We start from the raw sequence: 18,829 nt of genomic DNA, 5'->3' as shown, positions 1-18,829 counted from the left end.
TGAAGAATCATAATTGAATCATTGTCAGAGCATATATTTACACCCTCTTTAATCACCACACAAGAGTTCTTAACGAGTACAGAGAGATTATAGTGCAGGAACAGAGCTGATGAGAGTCCCGGGGCAGGTCCATCATCAGCAGGTGTCTTGACACTCACTCTAAAAATGGCTGTTGACTGACATGTAGAAATGGCGATGGAGGGATTCAGAGATCATGTGATCAGACCCATTTGGGGTCCAAGCAGTGGAAATCTTTCCTCTTTACTGATGAGCATGAAGTTTATCACAGAATTCAGTCCTCTGCTGCCATCTAGTGCTGGTTTGTCCTTACAAAACAGTCTATTTACGGTTTGAGAAACATTCAAGTGCATTATAAGCCTATATTGGAATATACTGTAGTTGAAAAGGTTAAAATACAATACACATAAAACATAAAAACAACACAGCATAAAAACTCGTGGTCGTGTAGATATTACAAAGCAGTAAAGTAGCCTACTGTAGGCCAACATTGATGGTAATACCATGGTACTAGCCTATAATAGCCTATAACACTGGTACCGATCACCATATACTGTATAGTATTAATATGGCATATTTTTGTAATCTCTAAAACTTACATTATGACATGGGGGTGAGGTTATCCACTTCATATTAAAACAAAACAAAACAAAACAAAACAGTTGTTTCAGTCACACACTAAACCGCGCGAGAGCCGTTGGGATTTTCCCGCTCATCGAGAATGTGAAATGATTTGGGAAAATATGTAGGCTATTCAAGTGATGACTGGCTGCAAAAAGGATAAAAAACAGTTCAGAATAAAAAAAAAAACATAATAAAAGCAGTAGGCTAGGTAGGCTAGGCTATAGTCTATCCTGGCAAATTCTGAAGCACATTTTAGATGTCCACGTGATCATTAAATCGGTGTCGATTCAGTGGCGTTTCGTGTCGTTTGATTCACGGATACCAGCGTGATTTGACATCGTAGGTGTAATTTTTAATCGCGCAACAGGAGCAAACAGCTAATTAACCCAATTTGTAGGCCTATTAATGTCAGGTTGAGTTTGCTGCTCTTGGTTCGAGGGTAGACCGCGCAGGTAAGATCGGATATTAGCAAGCTAACACTATTACACTGATTCTCCAAAATCAATGGACCATGGTTGTCTTTTAAGTGTGATGCCATGGGCTTCATGTAAGTATCATTGGTTATGAACTATGGAACTAATTACTAGCCTATAGTTGTTATAATACATGAGACTTACTTGTAAGGGAACATACATCCACAGTAGGCCTTTTTTCATTGAAGGACGTTGATGGACTTAAAGCCAACTGTAATTTCTTTTATTAGTATTAATCAGGAACATATTAACCAAACTGGGTTTTTTATGTTATATGTGAGGGATACCTAATCAAATAACTCTACAAATATACAACATTTCACCTGAAAGCTTATTTTGGTCTGAAGTATACCACTGATGTGAGCAAAAACAATCTCTAATGAAATTTAACAAAGGCAGTAGGCCTACATTTAAATAAATGATTTAATCTATAAATTGGTCATTTGATTTAATTGTCCACAGGGACTGATATTTCTCAATAATATTTCAGATGATTTAATGTGGAGAATCATTCGTTACTGTGAATAACCAGAAGGCGGCGCTGTAATACAAGTGTGCAATAGAATAGATAAAAAACAACCAGTCAAAGATTGTAGACTACTCCCTTTTTATATAACACACACACAAACTGTATGTCTGTAATGTTTATTAATATTTTAAAGGTGCTTATTCATTTCATTGTAAAGTTGAAAACTGTTATTCAAGTACAAACAATACAAAAATTGGATTTTTATTTGATTGCATTGTAAAAAATCCAAGGGTGACCCATCAACTCAGATAATTCTATGTGCAATGACAAAATTCTATTTTACAATCTCATGATGAAAACGGATCTATTTTATAAACAAATATCATATCACTGTTCCATAACAGCATTTATTCTAATCTTTATTAATCATAACCATACTTTCATAAGATAGTCAACTCTTAGCACGTGACAATCAGAGGATGAGCATTTCATTTTCATTTATAAATAAAAATAAATTCCCTCAATGTGATGCAGAATAATACAATAAAATGAAATAAAATCTATTCCAGCTATATATATATATATATATATATATTTTTTTTTTTAAATGAACAGCCTTCAAACCATAAAAGGTTTTAATCATAAAACTCGTGTAAATTGTGCAAACCATCATATCGGACCTGAGCGGATCATTGTGTGAATCAGAGCTCTGAACTTGAAACAGATATTGTGCTTGTAAAGTATTTCTGATTCTCCAACAGGACAAGCAAAACTAAAGAATGAGAAAAAAAATGTAAAAAAAAAATGATTTTAAAGCCACATTTTAAAAAATGTATCATTGCGTACACCTGCAAAAGTAAAGAATTTTAAATCTAAAGGATGGCATGGTTCGTCATTTAGAAAGTCGCTTGCAGGATTCATCTGGAAAAAAAAAAGAGACAAAAATTAACATTTAAAATTACAGTAATTTTTTTTTTTTTAAATGTGCAATTAATGTTTTTTTTAACTGCAGCAGGGTTGTGCTAAAGATAGATTTTTATTTCATATAATTATAACACGTAATAGAGTTGCTATTTCTGCTTGTTTTAGTTTTGATGTAATGTAGAAGCCACTGACCCACTTTTAGGACCCGAACCCTTCCTGTGCTCTGACTGACGGCACCGCGCGACGCAAACGCTGGTCTCTCGTCCTCCTCGTCTTCCTCCTCTTCCCTCGCTCCGTCTTCCGGCCCGGAATGAGGAGAGCAGGGGAGGGACGCTAACACACAGTCTTCTGAAGGGTACTCACACACTCTCTCCAGCTGGACCTCGTCGAAACACACCTTCACCTGCAGCAGAGAGAGAGAGAGAGAGAGAGAGAGAGAGAGACAGAGAGAGAGAGAGAGAGACAGAGAGACAGAGAGAGAGAGAGAGAGAGAGAGAGAGAGAGAGAGAGAGAGAGAGAGAGAGAGAGAGAGAGAGAGAGAGAGAGAGAGAGAGAAGACACATTCCAGATTGGTGTAACAATGCACATTTGTTTACATGAGAGTTTTAAATTCATAGGGTTATTTTTTAGATTTATAGATAGATAGATAGATTTATAAATGTAGGCCTAACAAATTATCATCATATTCATAGTAAAAAAAATCAATAATATTTATAGTAAAAAAAAAAAAATTAGTAGAAATTGATTCAAAATCCTACATCCAATTTTAGTGTAAATACACTGTGAAAATGTATTTTTACAAAGTTGGAAATAAAACAAAAATTATTGTAGTACATTTTACTAGAAAATAATATTTCCTAGTCCTACAAAGTCTTCCTACTTCAAAATGTCATGTTTAATTCAGAGTTACTTTGAATCAGTTTCTGATTATTTGTGAAAATTACTAGCAATTTTCTGAGTGAAAATTGTCTGAAAGCAAATGAGAGTTTCATCAAACATCTTGTTAAAGTTTAAGTCCCCCTTCACCAAAATGACCCATTTAAACAGGTTTTCCTTTAAAAATAAATAAAAATCTTTATGCTTTAAAATATCTTGAATGTAACTCGACACCCATGACTTATTTAGTATGCGCAGTTCTATGAATATGCAGATGAGCCCCGCCTCCACTCACTCAGAGATCCACTCGGTGTAAAAACAGAAAACTTTATATGCGGTTTGGCATCTTGCATTTTAGGGGCCTAAAACATGCAAACTCTTATAAACAGGGATTCAAAGTGCAAGCTTTTGAGAACGATCTCAGTGTAAACTACAAAACTCCAAATTTGTGGGAAAAAAAGATGATATAAGGTGGTATTAATGCATTTACAGTGCAATTACGACTCCCTTTTACACTAGAGGGGCTTCGATGGGTCTGAACCGGTGTAATTTAGTCTGGCTTTTATCTTTGCACAGGATTTTAACACAGAGGACGTGATACAGAGAGAAAGGCATTATCGTGACTTAAGGCTGAGATGAGGAAAGTGAAGAATCGCCAGATTAAGAGACTGACGTCAGTCGATCTGCAGGGGGTCGGCGGTAACACTGCAGTGCATCATGGGAACTGTACGAGATTTTCTGCATGCATGAACAGTAGGAAGAATGAAGGCTAGATGCGGTCAGAGTGTAAACCAGGGTAATGACTCTTGGAGCAGACACACATTCACACACCCGCTGTACAACGCGTGAACACGTGAACTCAAATTAGCATGAACTGATAAAACTTGCTTTTGGCTCAATGCATTCTGTGTTACAGGAAGTGACACGGATCTGAGGAGGAAGTAGCAAAAGAGAGTTTGTCACGAGACTGCTTTAAAAAACCCAAAATATTGCAGCTAAATAACACACACATTAGTCAAATGCAGAGTTGAGCTTATGAATACATGTAGATCACCTTCATACATGTGGACAGTTTAGCGTTTCAAGCGATACTCTGCTTTTAATGCGCATTTCTGAATACTGAATATATTTACATGTTTTTGAAAGAAAGGCTCACCAAGGCTGCATTTATTTGATCAAAAATACAGTAAATACAGCAAAAAATTGAAATATTATTCGTATTTATAGCAGCTGTATTTCTATGTGAATATACAGTAAAGTGTAATTTATTCCTGTGATTAAAGCTGAATGTTCAGCATCATTACTTCAGTCTTCAGTGTCACATGATCCTTCACAAATCACTCTAATATGATGATCAAGAAACATTTATGATTATTATCAGTGTTGAAAATAGTTCTGTTGTTTCAGATTTTTTTGAGGTATGTTTTGTTGCCAAAAAATTAATAACACTTGTATTCAGCACTTTTGTTAAAAATGACAGTAAACACATTTATAAGGTCACAAGATGTCTGACAGAAATTCTGGTATTTTGAACTTTCATCAAAGAATCCTGAAAAAATAAAAAGTATATATGAAGCAGCACAACTGTTTTCAACATTGATAATAATCAGAGATGTTATTAATAATTGAGCAGCATTAATAGCTAATAACAATTGAGCTTCAAATCAGCATATTATTTCTGCAGGCCTTTAAAAGGTTTACGCACAAATTAAGGCCTTAAAATTAGCAGAAAGCCTTAATTTCATATAATTATGGCATTAAATGTGAGGATTCTGCAGGGATTCATAAACCTTTTTGTGTCAGCTAAATTATTTGACATTTTAAGTTAATATTTCAGTAATTTAACAACACATTTGCATGTTCACGGTCTATTGTCAGTTAATGGTCACATGACATGCAGGTAAACAAATAAAATATAAAAAAAATTAGTATGCATTTCATTTGATTCATTTTAATTAAAAAATAAATTATGAGTTAATGAATTATTAGCATTTCAACAATTCACAAACGTCCTGCATTCGCCTCTGAAGCCCCAGTTTGGGAAAGATAACAGTTCATTAACGTATAGGCCATTAATTATAATGTAATATGAAATGACTGTATGCTAATGTATAAATCCGGTGTGCGTTTATAAGCATTGCACAACAGCTTCTAACAGATCTTTCTTTTATAATATTGCTTTCTCCACTGCAACTGTTTTATTATTAGCATAAACGCTTTTGTTCTTCTAGCTCAAGAGTCCGATTTCATTATTGTGTTTTACTTGATGTACATTTGACTCCGGTGTGTGTGTGTGTGTGTGTGTGTGTGTGTGTGTGGTTACGCTGATCGCCACAATGCAAACACACTGCTCTATTAACTCCCTGTGAAAACCCAACTAAATGAAAAGGTCATTCTTCTGCGTCCACATTCCCTCGTTCTGCTCCGCTGAGCTCTTGTGTTCGCTGTGTCCCACTTACTCCAGAAAGCTTTGTTTGGTGACAGCCATCAAACCCCACATCGCAGCGACCACATATCTCATGCCAGCAAACTCTGGTGATGTTAGATGTGATAAGTTTCCAGAAGTGAAAGTTTCCAGTATAGTGTGTGTGTCAGTGTTTTCGCAGCTCGAGGGAGGAACTACAGCGCTAGTTTGGGGAAGCTAAGCGTTCATCAGCGTATCGTGTGTGTCCGCTTGAATGATATATCAGATCCATCATAAATGGCTTGTGGTCACACTGGTGTGTTCCCTACGAACTATAATTCCCCCTGCTGTAACGCGAGAATAAAAGTGAGACGTGACTGAAAGCAGTGATAGTGCACAGTAAACTTGATCAGTGAAGGATTCGTTAGTCTGATTAAAACTGATAAAGTGTGTGAGTGTTGTGAGTGTTTTGGCTCATTAGATGCGTTTGCTCGTGAAACAGAGACTACATTAGTTGTGGTTTCTTTGTGTTTTGATAAACCGTGAAGACAATGCAATAGAAGGACATTGTCTTTGTATAATTTTGCAGTTTGCAAGGAAGCTCAGAATCTCAGTAATATATATTACCAAGCTTTGCATTTATTACTTTGCAAAAAAAAAACAAAAAAACATTAGAGCAAATATATATTTATGTGTGCAAAATGTAGATCCACACATCCAGTAGGCTACCAGTCAAAAGTTTTTAATGTTTCAGAAAGAAGTCTTCTTCTAAATACCAAGGCTGTATTTATTTATTATTTTGAAATATTATTACAATGTAAAACAGATGTTTTCTATGTGAATATACAGTAAAGTGTAATTTATTCCTGTGATCAAAGCTGAATGTTCAGCATCATTACTCCAGTCTTCAGTGTCACATGATCCTCCAGAAATCACTCTAATATGATGATTTGATGATCAATAAACATTTATGATTATTATCAGTGTTGAAAAGTTTTTTTTGTGTGTGTGTGTGTGTGTGTGTGTGTGTGTGTGTGTGTGTGTGTGTGTGTGTGTGTGTGTGTGTGTGTGTGTGTGTGTGGAAAACATGAAACACTATCATTAAAATGTTTGGGCTAAGTAATATGAAAAATATTAATAATACGTTTTATTCAGCAAGGATGCATAAATTCATCAAACAGTAAAGGGGACAGTAAAGACATTTATAATGTTACAAAAGATTATATTTGAAATAATTCTGAAATCTGAAATCATCATATTAGATGAATTTCTGAAGGATCATGTGACACTGAAAACTGAAGTAAGGAAGCTGAAAATTGATCACAGGAATAAATTACATAATAAATAATAATTAAAACAGAAAACAGCTGTTTTATATGTTTATTTGTTCAGCTATTAATATCTGTTGATTTAACAGATATTTTAAAGTGTAATCATATTTCACTGTATTACTGATTTATGACATAAATACATCCATGGTGAGCTTAAGAGACATTTAATAATCGTACGTTTCCAAACGTTTGACCGGAACTGTATATTATCATTTTTGGCTCGTATTCGTCAAGTTCAATCAAACTGATCTTTTTAGCATTAAAAACTATAACTACTACTTCATGGGTCAGTTTAAGCATTTGGGTCAGTGTCAGGGTGAACGGCACTGAAGAAGCTCGACTGCAGCAGATTAACCTCCTGCTATTCTTAGACACACTCCACTGTGACGCCAGCCTGGCTCTTCTGTTTGCTTTTGTTTTGTTCCTTCAAGCCAAGAGGTTCATTCTAAAGGTTTGTTTAACGACTCCTGAACAATGCAGAACGAGTCAAGTGTTTCCCAAAGACATGTTTTGATGTCATTTTTTTTGTGCAGTATTTAATGAGTTAAATCTTCACCTGTGAACTGTGATGGCGTGAGAGATAAGCCTAATCCAGGCTTAACACTGAGAAACTGCCTCGGCCACAATCAAAGACGACAGAGATATAGCCTGACTATTTGAGAGATCACACTTTGATTCATTCTTGGGAATCTTCCTAAGTGCAGGTGTTTCTTTGAAATTAGAAATCCCACTAAACCACAGACACATTGCATTATGCTAATTGCATATTAATTTCAACGCATATACACTGGCGTTTAAAAATTTTTGATTGGTAAGAATAAATGGAATTTAATGTTTTTGAAAGACGTCTCTTCTGCTCACCAAGGCTGCATTTATTTGATTAAAAATGCAAAAAACAACAACAAAAAAAAACTGTAATATTGTGAAATATTATGACAATTTAAAATAACTGTTTTCCATTTTAATGTAATTTAAGATGTAATTTATTCCTGTGATCAAAGCTGAATGTTCAGCATCATTACTCCAGTCTTCAGTGTCACATGATCCTTCAGAAATCACTCTAATATGAGGATTTGATGATTAAGAAACATTTATGATTATTATCAATGTTGAAAACAGTTGTGTACAATTTATTTTCAGGATTTTTTGATGAATAGAAAGTTCAAAAGAACAGCATTTATTTGAAATAGAATCTTTTGTAACATTATAAATGTCTTTACTGTCACTTTTGAGTGATTTAATTAATCCTTGATGAATAAAAGTATTGATTTATTTTATTTATTTCCCCCAAAAAATAAAATAAAAAATCTTACTGACCCCAAATTTCTGAACGGCAGTGTTTAATGTTACAAAAGCTTTCCATTTTCTTTCGAACTATATATTCATCAAAGAATCCTGAAATAAAAATGTAAATAACTGTTTTCAACACTGATAATAATCATAAATGTTTCTTGAGCATCAAATCCTCATATTAGAGTGATTTCTGAAGGATCATGTGACACTGTGACACAGCTTTGATCACAGGAATAAATTACACTTTACTATATATTCACATAGAACACAGCTGTCATAAATTGTAATAATATTTCACTGTTTTACTGTATTTTTAATTAAATAAACGCAGCCTTGGTGAGCAAACAAGACTTATTTTAAAAACATTAAAAATCTTACCGATCAAAAGTCTGAGTGAAGCTTTTTAAGCTTTTGATGTAAATGTCATGCACAAACACAGAAAACACTCACCGCTTTCGCTGTCGCCCTGCTCTTCACCAAGCACGAGCGCTCCAGGTTCTGGTACCCTCCGATCACTACGATCTCCTCTGCTGTGGGATACCTCTTCTTCCCCGTTTCCCTGGCGCTGCTGGGAGCAGGCGTGGGAATACTGGCCGGCGGCGCTACTTTGGGAGTCCCTGTTGGGATGCTACTAGACGAAGAGACCCCTGCAGGTCTTCTAGGGGTGATCGTGATGGTATTCCCTCTTTTACCGGGTCCACCTGAGGCGCTTCTAATGGAAAAGAGAGGATGAGATGGAGAGGAAGAAGGGGATGCGGTGCAAGGCGAGGATGACGATGGAGAGCTTTGTTCTGGAGGCTTCGTTGTTGAGTCGGTGTTGCGGGCGTTGATTGTGAACGACTGTTGTTTAGGAGGTACTTTCTGTTGGGCTTGTGGGAATCTAGGACTTGTAGATGCTTGAGTTTCTCTTAAGATGTCTGGTCTTTTGGCTTCCCTAACCTCTGGTTCTTCAGTACGGCTTTTCTCCATTCTGGTCTGTACCTTTCTGTCGGTTTGGGAACCACATCCGGCTTCCGGTTCCCTCAGCTGTAGCCGTTCCACGTGACGCTGTACCATCTGAACACCTGTCGACTCAACCGTCTCAGATTTATCACCGTCCCTCCCATGATTCCACAGTTTTACCGTGTCTGGCAGGACATCCGGTGACGGCGCCTGTCTAATAGGGTTGTATTTACCTTGAGGTCCACTATGTGGAGGCAGATCCGCTGATCTCTCACTGATACACACCGCAGTCCTGGACCCAACCGTCTTGAGGTTATATATACGGCTCATGGCGTCTAGCGAGTCTGAGAGTGGTGGGGAGGGAGAGAGAGAGGGAGGAAGATACTCTTCCTCTAACAGCTCGTCCTCTCTCTCTTGTTTCTCGTCTCCTCCGTCAGTGTCTTGCGTTCCCCAAGCGATCTCTACATGGCGTTCGGTCTCTCTGTCCGCGTTCCCGGGGTGGATATCACTCTGGAAAGCGTCTCGGATAGAGATCTCCCCAACTTCTCTTTCTGTCGAGTCTGACTTCTGCAAGAGCGACAGAGAAACAGGAAGAGGAAGTTGAGGGCTTGACTTTGCCATGCAAGCGTCCTGTGTGACGTCAAACGGTCTGACAGTCTGTAGTGTGTTTTCTTCCTGTTCTCTGTTGCCCTCTTCTTTATCATTCTCCCTGCTTTTCTGTCTTTCCCTCTCCGTTTGACGAATTCTCTCTTTTAAAGACTCAACTCGGGTCAAAGGTCGACCGGCCTTCCAGCTCCCTCTCCTCTCCATTTGTCCGTCCCCGACAGGGAGACTCGTCCTCCGTTCTGCTGATATATCGACCCCGTAAAACACAGCCCTGGGGATGGCGACCCGCTCTTGGGTGCAGAGTTTGCTTAGTCCCAGTGTTACAGATTGCTGTGGGAGTTGTGAGGTACAATTTATTTCATCTGTGGCTCGTTTTGGAAAGTTCTGATGCTCTTCTTGATCCTGTTCACTCATTTCACCTGAGATCTTGTCTGCGTCTCCATGTGAAAACACATTCCCTGCCCTCTCAAGTTCTTTATCTGACTGGACTTCTTCTTGGCGTGTTTGTCCGGCGTAGGCCATAGACGGGCAACTGGGATCTTCATAGGGAGTGTTGACGCATTTGCACCGGATTTCTGCAGAGAAATCGGTAGTACTGTCATCTGAGGATGGGATATATGAACCATGGGATTGTGTTGAAGCTCCGATGGTTTCCTCATCCTGATTCCCTCTCCTTTCAGATTCTGTTTTTGCCTCCATTTTGAATTCTATGTGTGTCTGACTTACCAGCACATCTTCCCTCTTCTCTCTCTGTTTAATTTCTCTCTCATTTTCCTCACTCACTCTTTTGATCTCTATTCCTGAGCTGCTTTCCCTCCCATCTTGTTTGATGGGAATTCGTTGTGCGAATGCGACCCCCTCTTGGTTTTTAACGGAGGCCCGAGTGAATCCCTCTTCTCCGTCTACACTTGAAGTCTCTCCACATACAGAGTCATTCTTATTTTCAACTCTTCGTTCTTTTTGTCTCTTTTCAAGCATCGGCTCATCATGTTTGGGTCGGCCCCATCTCCTGGTGACCCTCGATTGATTCTCCGAAGGGTCCCGTGTCTTGACCCTTCGGTCAGAATACGTCCTTTCCATCATCTTAAAGTCTGTCTTTCCCTCACGGTTCTCCTGTTGGGAAACCACACGGTCCGAGAAGCTAAAGGAGCGTTTGGGAACACTCCTAGAAGTCGGACTCGTTTCCGTCTCCTCCGTACTCTGATCCTCTTGCTCAAACAGGTCTCCAGTGCTGTATCTATCCCGATTCTTTCCCGGCCGGTTGAAGCAATCCGTGCTCTTGGAGCGCATCGGAGGTTTGGGATGTTCCCCAAACTTACTAAGCAGCAAACTAACCCGTCCACTACATTCTTGAGACGCCTTATCCTTGTGGTTCAGGAGTCTCTCCGCTCTTTGAATAACCGTCCTCGACGTCAAGCGCATCGATCTCCAAATCCCTTCTCTCTCTAAACTTTCTTCACCGTTCCCTCTTTCTGGCATCCCAACAATCTCCGTTTCCCTTCTCCCATCGATCACGGACGGCTTGATGATCAATACCTCCGACGCCCTAATCTCCGTCACGCTTCCTCCGCAAGCAAGAAACTCTCTCAAATCCATCCTCATTCTCTTTTCTTCCTCCTCCACCTCCTTATTCCTCCTATCCGGTTTTTCCTTACCATTTTTGTCTCTCTCAATGATGATAATGTTGTTTGCCTGGATCGTGCGGAGACCTATGACCGGAGAAAATTGGGATTTGCTGATTTCCGCGTCTCTGCTTTCTCTCCTAGTGCTTCGATCGCTCTCTCGCTCTCGTCCTTCACTTTTGTTTACCATCTTCTCTACCCAAATCTCTCTATCCCGCCCTCTCCAAATCTCCGTTTCCCTATTCCTTTCTCTTCCACTATTATTTGTGGTCTTTTTATACTCATTCTCTCCATCTCTAATCACCTCCTTCCCTCTATTATCTCTCCGAAAGCTGTTCTGGGAACGAATGAAGGGGTTCTGTTGGATGGGGCTGATGGCTTCTTTTTTGGATATCTGTTTTTGCACTTCAGTCTGAAGGTGATGTGTGAGTTTACTATCCGTTTGCTCTGTGACGACATCCTCCGAGATTCCCAGGACATCCGGAGTATTCTGACCTCCGTCTCTCTCTCTCTCTCGTTCCTCATCTTGCCTTGCTCTCCTTCTCTGGATGATCCCTCGCTTCCAGGCCGGCATGCTGGCCATCCGCTCCTCCTCTTCTCTCTCTCGTCTGTCCCTCTCCTCCTCCTCTCTTCGCTTTCGCTCCAGCAGAAGCTGCTTCCATTCCGGTAGAGCCGGTAGAGGCATAACCACACGGTACTCGATGAAACAGTGCGGTTTTACTGATCAGTTTATTTTTTTGTAGGAACACAGGAACATCCAGGAATCCTGTCAAAAAAAAATAAACACTTTAGGTTTGACTAAAATGGTTATGTCATGCACTTTGTCAGATGAACCATCTTATATTACCAGTATCCTATTAAAGGGATAGTTCAACCAAAAATGTCATCATTTAATCATGTTGTTCCAAACCTGATTGAGTTTCTTTCTTCTGTTGAACACAAAAGAAGATATTTTAAAGGATGTCAGTTGATGGGTCCCATTTATTTTATCCATACTATGGAAATCAATGGGGTAATTTCTTATTTTGTGTTCAGCAGAAGAAAGAAACTCATACAAGTTTGGAACAACTTGAGGATGAGTATATTTAAAGTTTGGGTGAACTATACCTTAAAATTCAAGTAATTTAGGAGTACAAATATATGAGCATTTACTCATTTTTATTCTGCATAACATTTATTGTTTTTATTCTGATTTTAGATATAAAATATTAATCTGAATGGACAAGAGAAGAAGCATATTTTAGGTGCAGTGACTGCTCACCATTTTGTTTTGCAATTAACTTTTTTTGCAGATAAATAGTAATGATGTCAAATTGTTTGTTTTTTTAAAGTACACATTTACATGCAATAAAGTTTGCATGTTTAATAAACAATCCAAATAGCAAATCAAATCAAGTTTAATTTATATAGCACAATAAAAACAACAGTAGTTGGGCATTGTGCTGTACAACAGGATAATTATCTAAAAAAAAACAAGAGAGCAAAACAATGATATAAGGGAGTTTACACAAAAACACCAATCAGAAAATTAAACATGATAGATAAATTAATATTGCACGGTTGTCTTTGCATGGATGATTTATTTCATGAAAAAAAAAAAACAATTTGCAACAATTATTCTGCTTATGCTCCATAGTATGAACTGAAATGTTAAAGCCTATAATTTGTATATGTTTATTTTGACATATTGATCTTTTTAAAACACAATATTCACATTTAAGTAATTATTTTTTACACAGCCTACCTTATTTTGTGGGATGACCGAATTCCTGATTCACCGGAATAAAGTTTTCCACTCGCTCGACGTTCATCTTTCCATTTAACTCCAAAGAAACCATCAAAAGTCCTGATAACTCATCCACTCCCTGCAGAAGGGAAGCTGCGACCTTTCTAACACACAACAAGCAGGAAACCTGCAGTTATTTCATATTTGTGTGGTTCTGTGATCTTGTGTCCCGTGAACCCGAGCGGCAGTGTAGTAAACATTAGCAGCTTTAGCGGCGCTCTGTAATCCCATAATGACATTAAACTCCAGCAGGAGAATCACAGGCACACGCAGCATGTTGCCGGAGAAAAGACGTTTAAGTAAGACTGTTCTCCATCTCCTCACGTGTGTGTGTGTGTGTGTGTGTCCCGAGCAGCGAGCCGTTAACGGGAGAGTGAGGAGGCACGGGAATTAACCTCAGCTCTTAGATAACTGTCACAGCTCAGAAACTCCTCTTAATTGGGCTCTTAATTATTCATTACATAATAATCACATACTTTTTAGGTTATCCCGGTATTGGATTTTTTATTTTTTTAACAACAATTTTATTTATCAAAAAATATTTTATTTATTTTATTTTGTCACACAAGTTTAACCAGCATTTCAATTTTGCAAAAAATAAATAAAATAAAATTATATATATATATATATATATATATATATGTGTGTGTGTGTGTGTGTGTGTGTGTGTGAACCATACAATAAGGAATATTTGTTTTTACTAATACTAGTTGAACCTGAAGATATGGTTTTATGGCTATTTCAGCTAGTTGTCATTTTTGCTAGTTTATATAGAATAAACACACAAGTTTTCCTGTCAGATTTTCTTCATGTAAAACCATAAAAAGGCTATAAAGTGAGACCAGACAGTTAAAAACATCACTAATATTACAAATGTTTTGTTTAATAGCCCCATTATAGAACTTTCAATGCATGATTCCTTATGGAACGAGTTCTGCTATTGTTATATGCCAAAGAACCCTAAACTTTTATATTTTTTATATATGAAACCAGTTACAGCACCTAAAAATGCACATTCCTTTATACTGTATAATAAGCACACATGTTGCTAAATACCATATTCCTGAAAAATACATTTAATTTCAAATTCAGTTACGAGATAAAAACACATAATTTGCTGCAGAATTGTGTTTATTCAGAAAGATCTGATCTAACAGAGGCAGATGTGGAGTGATGAACGCTTCACACACACACAGCATGATACAGACAAAAGGCTTTCACCGTGTAAACAACATTAAGGTGGTGTTCAGCTCTTATAATAGTGCAGTTGTTTTCATGTCTTTAGTTTATACAAAAATAATTTCATGTTCATTGACCATGTAAAAATACATTCTCCAGCAACTAACTCTGAGGTCCTTATAAACACACTTCAAGCATCAGACGTTTCCAGAGAGCGAAACACAAGCATGTTTTCCAGTAGTTATGACACTTATGGTTAAAACACAGGAGGTCGGTGTGCAGCGCAGGATCTGTCCCGACACATGCAGACCTCTGGCTTTAGTGAGGCTAAAACATGTCAAAAATAATAGGATTATATAAAAACAAGCAGTAGATACAAAACACAAGTCCTCACGAAAGCTGAGGCGTTACACTACTGACCACAAGACAACCTTCCAACGACATTTCCTCCACAATCACTGGATGTGTGCGTGTGTGTTTCTGTGTATGTGAGTGAGTGTTTGTGAGTGTGTTTGTGTGTGTCAGAGAGAGAGAGAGTGTTTCTGTGTGTCAAAGAGTGTGTGTTTCTGTGTGTGTGAGTGTGTTTGTGTGTGTCAGAGAGAGAGAGAGTGTTTCTGTGTGTCAAAAAGTGTGTGTTTCTGTGTGTGTGAGTGTGTTTGTGTGTGTCAGAGAGAGAGAGAGTGTTTCTGTGTGTCAAAGAGTGTGTGTTTCTGTGTGTGTGAGTGTGTTTGTGTGTGTCAGAGAGAGAGAGAGTGTTTCTGTGTGTCAAAGAGTGTGTGTTTCTGTGTGTGTGAGTGTGTTTGTGTGTGTCAGAGAGAGAGAGAGAGTGTTTCTGTGTGTCAAAGAGTGTGTTTTTCTGTGTGTGTGAGTGTGTTTGTGTGTGTCAGAGAGAGAGAGTGTTTCTGTGTGTCAAAGAGTGTGTGTTTCTGTGTGTGTGATTGTGTTTGTGTGTGTCAGAGAGAGATAGATGTTTCTGTGTGTGTGTGTGTGTGTGTGTGTGTGTGTGTGGGTGAGTGTGTTTGTGAGTGTGTCAAAGAGAGAGTGTGTGTTTCTGTGTGTGTGTGAGAATGAGTGTGTGTGTGTATTTGTGTGTGTCAAAGAGAGAGTGTGTTTCTGTGTGTGTGTGTGTGTGTGTGTGTGTGTGTGTGAGTGAGTGTTTGAGTGTGTTTGTGTGTGTCAGAGAGAGTGTGTGTTTCTGTGTGTGTGTGTGTGTGTGTGAGTGAGTGAGTGTTTGTGAGTGTGTTTGTCAGAGAGAGAGTGTTTCTGTGTGTGTGTGTCAGAGAGAGATAGATGTTTCTGTGTGTGTGTGTGTGTGTGTGTGAGTGAGTGTGTTTGTGAGTGTGTGTCAAAGAGAGAGTGTGTGTTTCTGTGTGTGTGTGAGAATGAGTGTGTGTGTGAGAGTGTGTGTTTCTGTGTGTGTGTGAGTCTGTAATAGTGTGTGTGTGTTTTGTCACTCTTAATGTGTCACGTAAGGGCTGAATAGAGCAATTTAATCTGGTGACCTTTGACCTGTGAAGCCAGAACACATCAGCTCATCTCGCGCGGACTAAAAATAGAGAGAATTTGACTTAAATAAAATGTATTTGATTCATTTGTAAAAGCTATTTCGATGAACACACAAGGTTTAAGTTAACAGTGTAAACGTGTAGAAAACACTGAGCATGGCGGATGAGGAACTATAAACACTGACAGATGTGTTTCGGTACAGCACACACTACTCAGAAATGCACAATAATACACTTATTTTCAAAATGATAACTGGACAACAGTTGAGAATCAAACATGCGTGCTGTAATGAGATCATGTGACGACAGATTCAGCATAAAGCTGTCTGAGGTGTGTATTGATGTGTGCAGATCATGTTTCTCACTAATATTCAAACATATTTGGACAGTTTATGTTGTGCATTATGCAGTATATGCTAGTGTCCCACACACATCTGTGCTTGTGCTGCCGTCACGCCACCGAAACTCAGAATACCAGTGGCCGGACCATTAAAGATGAGTCAGACTGGTGTTAATCATGCGTTTCAGCTGTTAAAGTCAACAGTTCATGCACATCTGAACTTTGAAGAAGAATAGCAATGAAGCTTTAGTTAGTTTGTTAATGAGGCAAGAGGCTTGTGCAAAGAAAACTACATTTCCCATGATCCTCTGTACTGTGACAGCGCAGGAATGATGAGATACACAGATAGAGTCATTAAATGTGCGTTATTTGTTAATTATTCCATTGCATTAAAGGTAAAGTCCTCCCGTGTGTGTTAGGAAGAGAGACAGCGCACACTCTCTCTCTCTCTCTCTCTCTCTCTCTCTCTCTCACACACACACACACATGCTCATCTAAAGTCTGTAAAGAGGAAACAATGTTTAGTTGTATTTATGCCAAATTATTTTGGTTTCCAAAGTTTCTCTGTTTCTTTTTGAGATGTTTCACCAGTTTGTCACTATGACTGATATAATGGTCTTGTTTATGGATTGTGATTCCGGTTTATTGGAAATGGATAAACTCAAATTCTCAATTTATTTGGGAAATATCATATCCAGTCAAACTTAAATATATTCAGACACCTTCAACATCTCTCTTATTATCTCAGTTTATTCACTATAGTTTAGAAAACGGTAATAAAATATTATATTTGACTGGTTTTGTCCGTCCTTCTGTTAGACTGTCTCACACATGAATTATGTTGAATATCTGTCAGCTGTTAAATTTAACTACACAATTAGATAATACCAGTTTAGCTCAACCAGTGACCAAGCAATGCTTCATTGTGTTCAGTCTGTGTGTGAAAAGAGCATTAGCAATTAAAGAACACACACTTCAGCAAAACATGATCAGCTCAAAGTGTCCCAATCATTTTTGCTCCCAAATTTTTTATAAATGTCACTGGTAGACACTACGGAAGCCCTAAACCGCAACGTAAAAAAAAAAAAAAAATCTGTAAAAAAAAAAAAAAACAATTATGTAAAAAAAAAAAAAAACTATCATTTCGAGATTAAAGTCGAAATGTTTCGAGAATAAAGTCTTCCGTAGAAGTTGTGTGTGTGCTTGCCGTTATTTCACATTGCCGCACAGGCATTCATGCGTGTGCGTGCGTGTGTGTGTAAACTGGAACTACACAAAATAATATCTTTTTACTTTTATCTGGGCTTTCAACAAAGGGATATTCTACAGGTCTAACATGACATTAGTCTATAGGACTTTATAAAATATACTGTGAGACTGGATCAAGATATCCAGCTTTATGAATGAATGAATGCATGAATGAGGCATTTACTGTATATAGCGCTTTCATATGTCTACTGTAGGCCTACACTTAAAAGCGCTTTACAATCATTTCAGGGAATCTTTCCTCAACCACCAGTGGTTATTATATTTGAGGGAATCACGGGATCCGGTCAAATGATTGGATACAGAATGATGCACTTAAAATGTATCCAGAACGTACAGTGTCTATTATAGACGGCAGTTCGACTTCACAAGCGCATGTATTTACACACACACACGCACGCACACGCATGAATGCCTGTGCGGCAATGTGAAATAACGGCAAGCACACACACAACTTCTACGGAAGACTTTATTCTTGAAACATTTCGACTTTAATCTCGAAACATTTCGACTTTAATCTCGAAATGATAGCTTTTTTTTTTTTTTTTTTACATAATTTTTTTTTTTTTTTTTTTTTACATACTTTTTTTTTTTTTTTTTTTTACAAATTTTTTTTTTTTTTACGTTGCGGTTCAGGGCTTCCGTAAGTCACTGTATGAAGAATATTTGGGTATAATATGTCAATTTAGTTTATTCTGCTCTCCTCACTTACAGAAATGAACTATAGTGTCCTGATCACACTAGTCGAAAGATATCAAATATTATATCTGGTGTCTGAATAATCTTTGGTTTGACTGTATAAAGCAACATGTATGTTAACTGTACTAAACTGGTAGACTATTTTCCACTGACTTGAAGTTTTTTAAGACTCTCTGACTTCAATACAGAACGATGGTAAAGCTGTTCGCACATCTCAGCGGTTGAAAAGGATTGATTTTTGATACAAGAAGCAGAATTCTGATCTTAATTTTTTATAGATTCAAGTGTTTTGTATTCCCCTATAGTTATTGTTATAAAACACAATAAAAAAACAATCACTCAGTCGTGTGCGTGTTGCTGCTGCTCTGAGCGCTGTCCTCTAGTGGCGTGGAGGAGAGCTGCAGATTAATGCTGTTCTTCTCAACTTCCTATTCATCAAACTATCCTGCAATAGAAATGTACACAACTGTTT

The 18,829-nt window shown here is 37.9% G+C and overlaps 2 protein-coding genes across 2 annotated transcripts in view; both read right to left on the bottom strand.

Annotated features, from left to right (window-relative positions):
- Positions 1-1,784: 1,784 nt before the first annotated feature.
- ppp1r18 (protein phosphatase 1, regulatory subunit 18) lies at positions 1,785-13,788 on the bottom strand. The gene is made up of 4 exons (XM_081375737.1): positions 13,327-13,788; positions 8,863-12,348; positions 2,705-2,911; positions 1,785-2,505 (listed from the first exon to the last, which is right to left on the bottom strand). The coding sequence occupies exons 2-4, from the start codon at positions 12,265-12,267 to the stop codon at positions 2,395-2,397; spliced, it is 3,723 nt and encodes a 1,240-aa protein (XP_081231863.1). The 5' UTR covers positions 12,268-12,348; positions 13,327-13,788; the 3' UTR covers positions 1,785-2,394.
- Positions 13,789-14,489: 701 nt separating this feature from the next.
- nrm (nurim) overlaps positions 14,490-18,829 on the bottom strand; it is a 12,989-nt gene continuing 8,649 nt past the window's right edge. The window contains exon 5 of the mRNA XM_081377410.1: positions 14,490-18,802. The gene's annotated coding sequence lies outside the window, so the exon portion shown is untranslated. The remainder of the gene's footprint in view (positions 18,803-18,829) is intronic.

This window comes from Scardinius erythrophthalmus (genome assembly GCF_964197995.2).
Source record: "Scardinius erythrophthalmus genome assembly, chromosome: 10".
In the NCBI taxonomy this organism is placed as follows: Eukaryota; Metazoa; Chordata; class Actinopteri; order Cypriniformes; family Leuciscidae; genus Scardinius; species Scardinius erythrophthalmus.
This window is presented reverse-complemented; position numbering and strand designations above follow the sequence as displayed.